Consider the following 13,520-nt stretch of genomic DNA (forward strand, 5'->3'; position numbering starts at 1 on the left):
TCACGCCCTTACTTTAGAGTCGTCACCCCATGGTTCCTTTGTCCTAAGCTGACGGACCCTTAGGGTGAAGGGGGCAACTGAAGAGGATAAAATATAAGCCTGACGGGCCTATGGTAATGGGCCTGCCGGATAGGAACTGTTGGGCCAATGTAGAGATGATCCAACGCTCATTGAAGGCCCATCGCTGAAGGACACAGTAAGGGCCCATGATCTGAGATCTTTATCGCTCATTTCCTAGAAACGCCCTAGAATCCCAATATGGAAATTCAAGCACAAGGGTGATTCTAGAAGACACGCACGTTGAAAGTAGATCTCCTCTATAAGGAAAAACTTGCTCACCACGCTCGGAAAGACTTGAAGTAGAGTCCCATATGGAAAAGACTTCTACACCAAGAAGGAAAAGCTGACTCTCTACTACTATAAAAGCCCTAATACCCTCGCAAATCAAGGTACGCATAATTTACCCTCTCTAGCACTCTAGAGTTGTGAGAATAGTTCTAATTTGACCTTTGGAGAGTATTTGGCCGGCACCACACCGGTGCTCTCTAAGGTTTTTTTGATTATTTTTGTTGTGTAGGTTCGCTTTGAGTCAAGAGTGCTGTGTGACCTATTGGTGATATTTTCAGCATCATCAGTTGTTAATTGATTTTTTTGCAATCTTTTAATTTATAAGTTTACAATTCTTTAAATATTTTATATTTTTATTGTCCTTTAGTGTTAATGTATTAACCCACCCACATAGCTAACAACTACTCACAAGTCACAAATTCAATCAAAGTGCAAAAGACAAACTCAATTATGACTACACATAGATTCATAGAAACTACAGTAACAGTGACTACACAATCAGACACGTATATGGCTCAAAACTCAATTAAAAAATACAAAACACTATAACCCATATATACCATACGACAAGACATCAAACATGTGAGTAAGAGGTGGAGCTTCAAAGAAGACACATGAATAGAGATAAAGACAAAGCAAAAACACACTCACAATGAGAGAGAGAGATATGGAGGCAGCGATTAAGAACATAGATTGTCAAAACCAGATTCAGGCGGCATATCAAGCGGCAATTAAGTGGCAGCGGCTGCAGATCGTGGGGCTAAGCAATGGCAGATTTTGTGTGTGAAACATAGGCAGCCTTTTTCCTTTGAGTTTGTAGAGTGAAGAAGGATAGTGGGAATTTTTTAGGCTACGCAGCGACAACTACTAGGTTTTATTTGGCCTTATTTTTATGATTTTTCATAATTTTATTTATGGGCTTTTGTATTTCTGAAATTAAAGACTAAAATTTTCTATTGGGTTTTTTTTTTTTTTTTTTTTTTTTTTTTTTTTTTTTTTTTTCAGAGTTTAAGTTGGGTTTTAAATAAAAATGGGTCAGGTTTGAAGGTGAGGGTGTGCAAATTTGTATTGTCAGGGGTTCAAAACAATTTTTAATAAAAATATTATATATATTAAAAAAAAAATTCAGGTCAGGGGGTTCATTTGAACCCCCTGACTACAATGTAGAGCCGCCCTTGATCATACATTATTATTATTATTATTATTATTATTATTTTTACTTAAAAAACATTCCATTGACAAACTGAAAGCACTCAAATAAAACTTTCATCAACAGATTCAGAACTATTGATTTAGAACCTAACGATAATCATTCATGTTGACTTCTAAAAGTTCTACAAAATGACAATGTTACAATAGCAAAAAAACAGAAGCAATGTCACCATGATACATGAAAAAAATGATATACAAAATGCTAAGCACACTACCAAAAGTAATAAAATATAAATGTAACAATAATACCTTGCAAATAATCTATTTGTTTCTTTAAATATCTTATTCTGATGTCATATATGTATGCTCAATAAAATTTAGCAGCATATGATCTAAATCAAAAACCAAATATAGCTTCTTATGAATTAATAAATTCTTCTTGTCTGCTTCTTTCAAATTGACAATTTCAACATTGTGAAGCCTTAGTCCCTATAAAAAAATGTTCAAGCTTAAACAAATTACCATTTGAAACAAAAATAAGATCATCACTATACTTATGCTCCTATAATTCTTGAATAGGAATGGATTTATAAAAAAAATATTATATTACTCATTGAAACTTCTTAAAAAGACACAAACGGATTATCCACTATATAAAAAAATCATTAATGTGAGCATATATCACATACATTTAAAAAAAAAAAAAATTTGAAAATCTTCAAGACAAAGTAAGCCTAGAATCATATTTATTTCAATGTTTTTTGGGTCAGTGTCAGATTGCTAACCTTGCTATAAAAGATAGATGAAAAAAAAAAAAAAATTGAAGTCATATGGACTTACCCCTTCATGTGCAAGAGCGATGGCCGTGATAGTTGCAATTGACCACATATATGACACAAATAACTTTTCATTAAGCAATACCCATCAAGGTTTGCAGCAAATTCAAGAAATTTTGTTCAACATGAAGCAAGAACCATCCAAAATTACAACGAAAGAAGTCCTCAACTCAAAGATAAATAGCAGTACAGAAACCCCACTTACTTTGCCTTGAAATAATCTTTCATTAAGACCAAGCCATATGTAACTGATAGTAACACCAAAGGCCAGCTGAACATAAAATATACCAAACAAATGAGAGTCCTTGTTCATGAAAATTGTTCCTTAAGGCTTCCAATTCAAGCAAACATTTGGCATTAAAGAACAATACTTTTTACCAGCCAAATTTCTTTTGACTACCTAATTGAAATATGTGAATAAAATAAACAAAAGAGAAAATAAATGAAACACATTTATTCTGCTTTCTAATGATTTACGATCAAAAAATAAAATTGTTGGAAGCAACCCACATTTTGGGCACAAGTGGAATTGGAGTGAAAATTGAAGGTCTTCCCAAGTTCGATCTTCTTTTGTTTTGAATTTCACTGCATTAAGGTACACCTTTCTATCTTTATTTCTAAAACTCTAGATATTCCTTGTTATTTCACGTGAATGAAGTAGATTTTTATGTTGCTTCTGCTATGGGTTTTGTATGAGATGCAAAACTAGTTTTTCCAATAATTAATTACGTAATTAGTTTAATTCAGTTCCATTGTGAACTGAATTGCTTAATTAGTTAGATTAAAAACCTTTTTTTTCTATTTATTTTACCGTTGATTTGATTAATTTGCCGCTGTTTTCTTGCAGAACAGTGAGCAAGAATTCTGGTTTATGGAACTTTCCAAGTGAGAAAGAACTTATTTATTTATGAACAAAGTTTAGCTAGAAAATTTGTTGTAGCCTAAGACGGCAACCTTACTCAATAAAATAAACATACCCTATATATTTTGAAAATTTAACCGTTAAATTACATGTTCTTTGCGCTTTTAATACGCATGTTGAATTTTATGTCAATTATATATTATTTACTATATGATCTATAAGTTAATATTTTATACATAATTTTAAACTACAAAAACTTGCAATTTAAACAATTTATTAATGATATAACTATTGATCTTTAATTTTCTAGAAATTTTGCAAGCATGGAAAATATAAGAAAAACGTGTAATTCAATGGTGAATTTGTCAAAATTCACCACCAATAAAAATAGATTGAGTAAGGTTGTAGCATAAGGCTACAATCAACTAAATTTTATCCTTTATTTATTTTCAATTTAGCCTCTATTTGCAGCTAGTTTGTTGTAGAATTTTCCGGTTCAAAAAAAATAATAATAATAATAATAATGACTACGAATTTCACACTTAATTAAAGCACTCATACTAATTGATGCACATTAACCTTGGCTAATTATTAATTTATTAAGTCTTATGGACTAAAACTAGTGGCATCCACTCCAAATTGGCATATTCCATACGCATCTTTCTTTTTTTAATTAACATCACGTACATGCTTCAATTCAAATAAGAAAAATTGCATTTACATTACAGTATGACATTGACATTATTATATGATGATATATGATGATACTAATACAATTTACCTACAATCACCACTAAATATCTAACGGCTCCCAGCGGCTCCATTGCCATTGGCAGCATGATTGTTCCCGTTGTAAACGTTAGTGTCACGAACCCCATTAGACCTGACTTGGTCTGTTGGGTACCTAATACTTCCACCAAATCCAAATCCAAATCTGAATTTACTGTTAAAATTGACACTAGCAGCACCATTAACACCACCACTGCCAGCACCAAACCCAAACCTGCTAGCTCCAATTGAAGTAGAGCTACCCGATCCAAACCCAAACCCAAACCCAAACCCAAACCCACCACCATTAGGACTAGAGCTTGCCACCAGAGCCAAAAGTGGTGCCACCAGAGCCTGAACCAGTCCCCCAATTGTAGTTCCAATTTCCATCAGGAGAGATAACGCCTCCACTCCGAAAGTCCCACCCTCCATTCAGATTCGGACCACCTCTGCTTGCCATGGTTATTGTTTTGGTTTTTTTTTTTTTTTGGGTGGGATGTGTTGGTGTTGTTGGGATTTTTTCCTCTGATGCTCTTCCGAATATCTAGGAGAAGTAAGCGAGTGGAGAATGAGAAGTTAGGCCAAAAACAAGCCCTCCATCACCGCCTATTTGCCTTATCTTAATTAGCAATTACTTTGTCAAAAAGCAATGATAATGATTTTTGGTTAGGAGGAAAGATACGTGTTTTAGATAACTACATTCATCGCTTTGCGCTCGGGTCTTTTTTATTTTTTATTTTTTATTTTAGATTTAGGGAACAAATAATGTTTAAAAGTTAGATAGAAATAGTGTCCAAATTTTTAAGATATTTCTCTAGTTAAGAATTGATAAAAGTTTGAAAACCTAAAACTTTAGAACTTTCTAAAAAATGATAAATTACTCTTTTAACTAGATTAAGTTTTTAAATTTAAAATTATTTAACTAAAAGATAGGGGTATTTTAGAGAGTAAAAGAATTTGTGTGAGAATATTTTAATATGTAAAATGTTGAAACTCAAACAAAGAATTCTGATACTAATAGTATTAGTATATAGATGACCCACTTGTTTGACAATGGCTTCGAATGTTTCAACTAGACTATGACAGGTATGTAATTGCATGTTCATGACATAATAGTTTACATAATTTGCTTGATTTTTCAAAAGTTTGCAATTCAATTGATACAAAAAAAAAAAAAAAGGATAAAACTCTTTTTCGTCCCTACATTTTCACACAATTCTCACTTTGATCCCTAACTTATTTTTTCACTGCTTTTAGTCCCTAAAATCAAGAAAGCAATCTCGTTTTTGTCCTTACCGTTAGTGCCCTAACGGCAAAATCCTAGGTGGCAAACGGAATAGTCTATTAGCTGACGTGGCGCTAATGTTGCACTGATGTGGCGATTAAAATATTATTAAAAAATATTATTTGGCATGTTTATATACCACGTCAGCATTTTAATTTTTTTTAAAGCCACATCAGAAATTTAAAAAAAATTTTAATATAAAGAAAAACCTTAAATCTAATTAATTTAAAATTTTAATTCTTAATATTCATGTTCTTCAACTTGTTCTTCCTATTCTGCAGCTTGTTCTTCGTGTTCTTCACAAACCAAACCCAGCAACCAAGAACTCAAACCCATATCAGAAGAACACAAACAAAAACAAGAAGAAAAAATTAAATTAAATACTAACAGGAAATTTTCTTCATGTTCTTCCCAAATCCAAGAAGCAACCAAATCAATCTCTAGCAAACCCCAAATCCAAATCCAAATCCAAATCCACCAACCAAACCCAATCTCCATCAAATCCAGAAAAACAAAAAATAAATCCAAGAAACAAACCCATAAACACAGTAACTAACCCAATCTCTAGCAAACCCATAAACCCAGAAAATTTTCTTGGGAAACAAACACACAAAAAACCCATAAAATCAAAAAACTCCACATCCTCTCGAACAAAATGTACTCACTCATACCCACACATCACTTCAGTACTCAAATGCTAATCATGAAATCCAAAAAAATAAGCAACAATGTGCTCAAATCCAACTCTCACAAAAATCATAGACAAATCACAGTGAAAAAGAGAAGTGAATAATAGGAAATTTGAAAAAAAAAAAAAAAAAAAAAAAAAAAACCCTATGAACATCAAAATAGAGCACACTAATCTTGAAGGCTAAGCTTCTCGTAGCCAAAGACCTAGCCGAAGCAGATCTACCAATAATCCCCAAAACCAAGCCACGGCACCGTTGCATTCCTCTACAAAGCAGCTGAACAGACCCAAGCCAACCCGCAGCGGAGAGAGCATGCCGCGAGAGCAGATGAGTCCTTCTCGACAACCCAAGGAAGAGGGCCATAATCGTATTGGCGATCTCTTCTGCTCTCGAGGCATCCACATGGAGGAGTCGAAGACCGAGGTCGGCGGCGAGGGTGGAGTCGATGGAGCCAAGGCAAAGGATGAGTTGACAAGGGCAGAGGCGGCATTGGGCGGCGCGTGGGAGGTAGGCGAGGGAGTGGAGGATGGTGTGGCATTGTTGTAGAGGATCTTTGGTTTTGGTTTTGATTGCTGCTGCTGCAGTGTTGCTTAACATTCTTCTTCTTCTTCTTCTTCTTTTTCTTCTTTGTTTTTTATTTATTTAGGGGTTTAGGGTTGTGAATTTGGGGATTTACTGAGGGTAAGAGTGTAAAGAGAGAGAGAGGAGAAGAGAATTTGATCTGAGATTTGGGAAGCTCTAGCTTATTTTTGTGTCTGTGTTTGTGTTTGTTTTTTAATTAGATTTTTTTTTTTTGAAACCATTTTTTAATTAGATTTAAGTTTTGTTTTTTATTTTTTTTTTTAATTTTAGTTTAAATTTTCTGACATGGCTTTTTAAAAAAAATTAAAATGCTGACGTGGCATTTAATGCCAAATAATATTTTTTAATAATATTTTAATCGCCACATCAGTGCCACATCAGCGCCACGTTAGTTAATAGGCTGTTCCGTCTATCACCTAGGACTTTGCCGTTAGGGCACTGACAGTAGGGACAAAAATGAGATTGCCTTTTTGATTTTAGGGACTAAAAGCTGTGAAAATAAAAGATAGGGACCAAAGTGAGAATCGTGTGAAAATGTAAGGACGAAAAAGAGTTTTATCCCAAAAAAGAAAAAAAATTGATACTTTTTAGTATTTTCTATGGAGACATTAGAGTTTAAATCCCTCTTTCATAACTATTGAATAATAAAAGTGGGTTCAAGTAAGTTTAACTAGTAATAATTTTTTGTCCTTATAAGATTGAAATATTATTAAAAAAAAAACTATTGAATAATAATAAATAAATAATTGCTTGATTTCATAGGGTAACTGGGTAAGTCCGACCTTTTTGTAATGCTATTACACATTGTGACATAGGCATAGCCGTATAGCTAATTGGTTTTTAGGTCGAGCACTGTTTGTTACACACATCACACGTGTGTAATAAGTTTTAGCCTTTTAGCTTTGGGTTTTCCTAGTGTTTGGATCATCGGATTGGAAGCCAACACTTTTACCAGTAAGAAGCATCTTCAAAATGATCTTAGATACACAAAAAATTGGTGAGTAGCAAGTTTTGTTGCTTCATCAAGGGAGTCTGAATTGGTTGATTAATTGGGCTCAAAAGTCTTGACCCTATCACACCAATTGCACATCCCTAGAACTTAGAAGCCTAGTTCGGTTATCCCATAAGAAAGTTGGGCGTTCAATCCTTATTCGTCCAATAGCTATTGTCCACTAACTGTGTTCCATCCATCAAAGTGTTACTATGAATGTCTACAAAATATGAACTTCTTAGCCCACCGTCATACTCTGCACTTGATTTAAGTATTTTAGCTTATATGGGGTGCCTCGTGTAATGTTGTTGGGCCTAGGGACGGACTCAGGAGGGGGGCAAAGGGGGCTCGGGCCCCCGTGGGCCCAAAAAAAAATTTAGCAGCTAAAATTTTCCAAAAAAATAGAGAAAAGAGCTTGGGCCCCCCTTAGTTTTAGCTCGGGCCCCCTCCCAAAAATATGAACCCCTGCCCATCATCCGGCCAGCCTATGACCCATGTAAATCTAAAAAAAAAAAAAAACTCAACTCTCAACAGTCCAAAACCAAACCAAATGGGTTTTCAAAAAAAAAAAAAAAACCAAACCAAACGGAGAAAGCAAAAAAACGAAGGAAAAAGAAAAGAAAAGAAAGGAAAGTGAGACTTGAGAGCTGAGAGGCGAGACAGAGAGATCAGAGATAGAGAGGTAAGACAGAGAGACCCACCCCGAGACGCCGTCGCTTCCGCCCACGCCCACGCCGTGTTGCCAAGACGCTTGCGTGAGCGAGACCCATCTTGATCAGTTGATCTTGCTACCAGAGATCCACGCCAGCAAGACCCACTTGCCGCCGACTACTGCAAACCCACTTGCTGCCGTCGCTGGTTGCTCGAGACCCACTTGCCGCCGCTGCTCACAAGTATTTACTCTTATCTTTTCCTTCAAAACTTAATAAATATAAAATGTTTGTAATCTGATCTGAGATTCACAAAAACTGTGCTTGTGCCTTGTGGACTGGTGGTGACTCATTTTTGTGTTTTTACTGATGAACTAAACTGATGTTGGTGATTGACTGATTATGAATTGAATATGTGCTACCTGTGGTTTTTTTTTTTTTGTTTGGCTTTTTGGCTTTGTGACTCTGTGTTTGCGACTCTTTGTGTAGATAAGAGAGATAGAGAGAGAGTAGAGTTTGTAGTTGTAGAGATTATTTTTTTCTTTGTTGACTGGTAGTTGGGCATAATAGGGACAAGTGGAGTTGGGCAACGGACAAAAGGTAAAATTACAGTCTTTAACTTTACCCTTTTTTTTTCTTCTATAAGGTCAATTAGTGTCAGTAGTGGCTAGTGGGATTCATTGGGTTAGTGGGTCAGTGTTAGAAAGAGGGAGACAACACAAAGACATAAATAAAGGCAGACCAAACACAAAAAGAAAAAAAAAAATCATATAACATAAAAAATTGTCACACAAATTTAAGAAAATAATGGTGATTCTTATATGATTCTTATTTTATTGGTAGATCTTCAACTTCAAATTCTTCCGAAGTCAACGTGGAATTGCCAACAACTAATGTTGCTATTTCAATTCTAGAAAATGTGGATGTTCCAATTCCGAAAAATGTGGATGTTCCAATTCTGGAAAATGTCGATGTTCCAATCTCTCAAACACAATTTCAAAGAATTGACCTTGATTCTTTGGATTATGATCCCGGAACACACAAACAAATATGAGAATATCATGTTAATCAACGTGATGAAGATTTGAAAGAGCGTTGAGTTCCCTTTTCATAGATGATTGTATAAAGAAACAATAGTGTTTCGTGTCTTTTGTTTTTGTTAGTAGATGATTGTATTTTAATATATTAAGAAACAATGATTTTTGGGTATTTGTCTTGGTTGATAGTTTATTAATACTATATGGATGCGTGTTTGAAATTTTTTTTTTCTTTTGCTTATCTTCGGCCCCCCCAACTTAAAATCTTGTGTCCGTCACTTTTGCTGTTTCCTCCAAGAGAATCCTACAGATTCAAATTTCAATAAACAATCATGAGAGAATTTTTTACAATTAGTCAAATTTTCACTTTAAATACCAAAAAATGTAAATAATAACCCTTATTCCATTATTTTGGTACTTATGGCAGCCTCCATATTACAACTTCTTACTATGTGTTCTTGTGTTATGTAAAATATAATGTACTAATCCATGACCAAATCGAATTTCATTGGTACAAGCAAATTCTGATAAATTATACTTACAATTTAAGTAAGAAAAATAAATATTTATTCACTTGCCTGTAACAAGCGGGTTAACCTGCTCTCACGATACGAAACGTGATCTCTTTTTTTATCTCCCAAGGCATTTGTCACTTTGCCAAGTGCCAATAAACCCTTATTGATATGTTTTCCTACATCAAATAAACTATTAAAACAAACACAAATGGGGAAAACTCCAATTTAAATGATGTAACATACTTATCATTCCATATATCACGTTCACAACAGATGGCTATTTTATAATTTAAAACTACAAAGCTATAGATGTTCATCTTGCCACTATTTTTTTAACCATATTGTAACAAATTGAAACCCCAAGACCAAGTCTGTACCATACTACCTTCTTCAAGAAGCTTGCCATTTGCACCCGTTCGTTTTGCACATTCAGAACCAGCGAGATCCACTAGAAGCAGTTTTGCACATATGTTGTCATCACCAATGTCTTCATTAGTTACTCTGGCTACGAAGCATGCAACTTTCTTTTGCTCCATAATAATTGTAAAGATAGCATGTGAGCGACTGGAAAATGGTACAAAAAGTTAACATGAAGTTCAACATTATAAATTATATAACTTTCAACATAATGAAGTATGGCAACAGTTCAAATTATGAAATGTTCATTCAAAACTACAAAGCTAGAGATTTTCATTGGCAACACTTTTCAAAAATATATATCACTATGAAATTTTCACCTTGATTGGTTATTCCAAGGTGACTTCCTTGTTGACTTTGAAAGAATTTGAAGTTGAACATTTTCTTTTGAAAAAATCAAGCATTGTAATTGATTTTTCATGATCTACCAATAAAATAAGAATCATATAAGAATCACCATTATTTTTTTAAATTTGTGTGACAATTTTTTATATTATATGATTTGTTTTTTTCTTTTTGTGTTTGGTCTGCCTTTATTTATGTCTTTATGTTGTCTCCCTCTTTCTAACATTGACCCACTAACCCAATGAATCCCACTGGCCACTACCGACACTAATTGAGATTCCAGGAGAAAAAAAAAAAAAAAAAAAAAAAAAAAAAGGGAAAAAGGGTAAAGTTAAAGACTGTAACTTTACCTTTTGTCCGTTGCCCAACTCTACTTGTCCCTATTATGCCCAACTACCAGTCCACAAAGAAAAAACTAATCTCTACAACTACAAGCTCTACTCTCTCTCTCTCTTATCTATATAGAGAGTTGCAAACACAAAGTCATAGAGCCAAAAAGCCCCCCAAAAAAAAAAAAAAAAATTACCACAGGCAACACATATTCAATTCATAATCAGTCAATCACCAACAGCAGTTCAATTCATCAGTAAAAACACAAACATGAATCACCACCAGTCCACAAGGCACAAGCACAGTTTCTGTGAATCTCAGATTCTCAAATCAGATCACAAACATTTTATATTTATTAAGTTTTGAAGGAAAAGATAAGAGTAAATACTTGTGAGCGGCAGCAGCAAGTGGGTCTTAAGCAACCGGCGACGGCGGCAAGTGGGATTGAAGTGGGCGGCGGCAAGTGGGTCTCACTAGCGTGGGGCTCTAGTAGCAAGATCAACTGATCAAGATGGGTCTCGCTCACGCAAGCGTCATGGCGACACGGCGTGGGCATGGGCGGCGGCGACGGCGTCTCGGGGTGGGTCTCCCTGTGTCGCCTCTCTATCTCCGATCTCTCTATCTCGCCTCTCATCTCTCAAGTCTCACTTTCCTTTCTTTTCTATTTTTTCCTTCGTTTTTTTGCTTTCTCCGTTTGGTTTGGTTTTGGACTGCTGAGAGCTGAGTTTTTTTATTTTTATTTTTTTTAGATTTACATGGGTCATGGGCTGGCCAGATGATGGACAGGGGTTCATATTTTTGGGAGGGGGCCTAAGCTAAAACTAAGGGGGGCCCAAGCTCTTTTCTCTTTTTTTTGGAAAATTTTAGCTGCTAAATTTTTTTGTTTTGGGCCGGGGGGGTGGGAGGGCCCGAGCCCCCTTTGCCCCCCTCCTGGGTTCGTCCCTGTTTTTAATTCTTATTACCTCAAATTTTATTGCAACACTTCACATAAGCTATTGCAATGATTTTTTTTGTTGTATTAAACATTTTTTGTTGGATGTGATAGTTTATGCGAAGTGTTGTAATAAAATTTGAGGTAATAAGTTTGTGCTACAAAAAAATTTTTGTTGCAATAAATCTTAAATATTTTAATGAAAATTTTTGATGTAATAATATATGTGCTATTGCAATAAAAAAATTATTACTTTGAATATCTTGTAGCAATAGACTATTATTTCATAAATTTTATTACAATAGATTGTAAAGAATTGACAAAAATAATTTGGGTTCAAATTTTGCAACGGTATATTTATTGTAATAGTTAAATTTTTCATATTTTTTCTTACAATAGATTGTAAAATAATTGGAATTAAATCATTGTTATAATATATTCATTGCAGCTTCATATTTGTCATTGCAATAGATTGTAAAATAATTGATATTTTAGTTATTGCAATGTTAAATTTGTTGCAATAAGTCATCTCTTTGAAACTTCGATCTATTATAATATAGAGAGTTGCAAACACAGAGTCATAAAGCCAAAAAGCCCAAAAAAAAAAAAAATTACCACAGGCAGCACATATTCAATTCATAATCAGTCAATCACCAACATCAGTTCAGTTCATCAGTAAAAACACAAACATGAATCGCCACCAGTCCACAAGGCACAAGCACAGTTTCTGTGAATCTCTGATTCTCAAATCAGATCACAAAAATTTTATATTTATTAAGTTTTGAAGGAAAAGATAAGAGTAAATACTTGTGAGCGGCAGCGGCAAGTGGGTCTTGAGCAACCGGCGACGGTGGCAAGTGGGTTTGAAGTGGGCGGCGGCAAGTGGGTCTCACTAGCGTGGGTCTCTGGTAGCAAGATCAACTGATCAAGATGGGTCTCGCTCACGCAAGCGTCATGGCGACACGGCGTGGGCATGGGCGGCGGCGACGGCGTCTCGGGGTGGGTCTCCCTGTCTCGCCTCTCTATCTCTGATCTCTCTATCTCGCCTCTCAGCTCTCAAGTCTCACTTTCCTTTCTTTTCTTTTTTTTCCTTCGTTTTTTTGCTTTCTCCGTTTGGTTTGGTTTTGGACTGCTGAGAGTTGAGTTTTTTTATTTTTATTTTTTTAGATTTACATGGGTCATGGGCTAGCCAGATGATGGACAGGGGTTCATATTTTTGGGAGGGGGCCCAAGCTCTTTTCTCTTTTTTTTTGGAAAATTTTAGCTGCTAAAATTTTTTTGTTTTGGGCCCGCGGTGGGGGAAGCCCCCTTTGCCCCCCTCCTGGGTTCGTCCCTGTTTTTAATTCTTATTACCTTAAATTTTATTGCAACACTTCACATAAACTATTGCAATGACTTCAATGTTATTGCAATGATTTTTTTTGTTGTATTAAACATTTTTTGTTGGATGTGATAGTTTATGCGAAGTGTTGCAATAAAATTTGAGGTAATAAGTTTGTGCTACAAAAAAATTTTGTTGCAATAAATCTTAAATATTTTAATGAAAATTTTGATGTAATAATATATTTGCTATTGCAATAAAAAAATTATTACTTTGAATATCTTGTAGCAATAGACTATTATTTCATAAATTTTATTACAATAGATTGTAAAGAATTGACAAAAATAATTTGGGTTCAAATTTTGCAACGGTATATTTATTGTAATAGTTAAATTTTTCATATTTTTTCTTACAATAGATTGTAAAATAATTGGAATTAAATCATTGTTATAATATATTCA

At 34.6% G+C, this 13,520-nt stretch overlaps 1 protein-coding gene across 1 annotated transcript; it reads right to left on the minus strand.

Annotated features, from left to right (window-relative positions):
• Positions 1-3,772: 3,772 nt before the first annotated feature.
• On the minus strand, positions 3,773-4,577 carry LOC115958903 (putative glycine-rich cell wall structural protein 1). The gene has a single exon (XM_031077169.1). The coding sequence runs from the start codon at positions 4,396-4,398 to the stop codon at positions 4,000-4,002; it is 399 nt and encodes a 132-aa protein (XP_030933029.1). The 5' UTR covers positions 4,399-4,577; the 3' UTR covers positions 3,773-3,999.
• Between the last annotated feature and the right edge of the window lie 8,943 nt (positions 4,578-13,520).

The sequence above is a fragment of the Quercus lobata genome, chromosome 9, assembly GCF_001633185.2.
Source record: "Quercus lobata isolate SW786 chromosome 9, ValleyOak3.0 Primary Assembly, whole genome shotgun sequence".
Lineage (NCBI taxonomy): Eukaryota > Viridiplantae > Streptophyta > Magnoliopsida > Fagales > Fagaceae > Quercus > Quercus lobata.

Excerpts from the sequence above, each read along its gene's own strand:
- LOC115958903 (XM_031077169.1), bottom strand. The coding sequence starts at position 4,398 with ATGGAGGGTGGGACTTTCGGAGTGGAGGCGTTATCTCTCCTGATGGAA.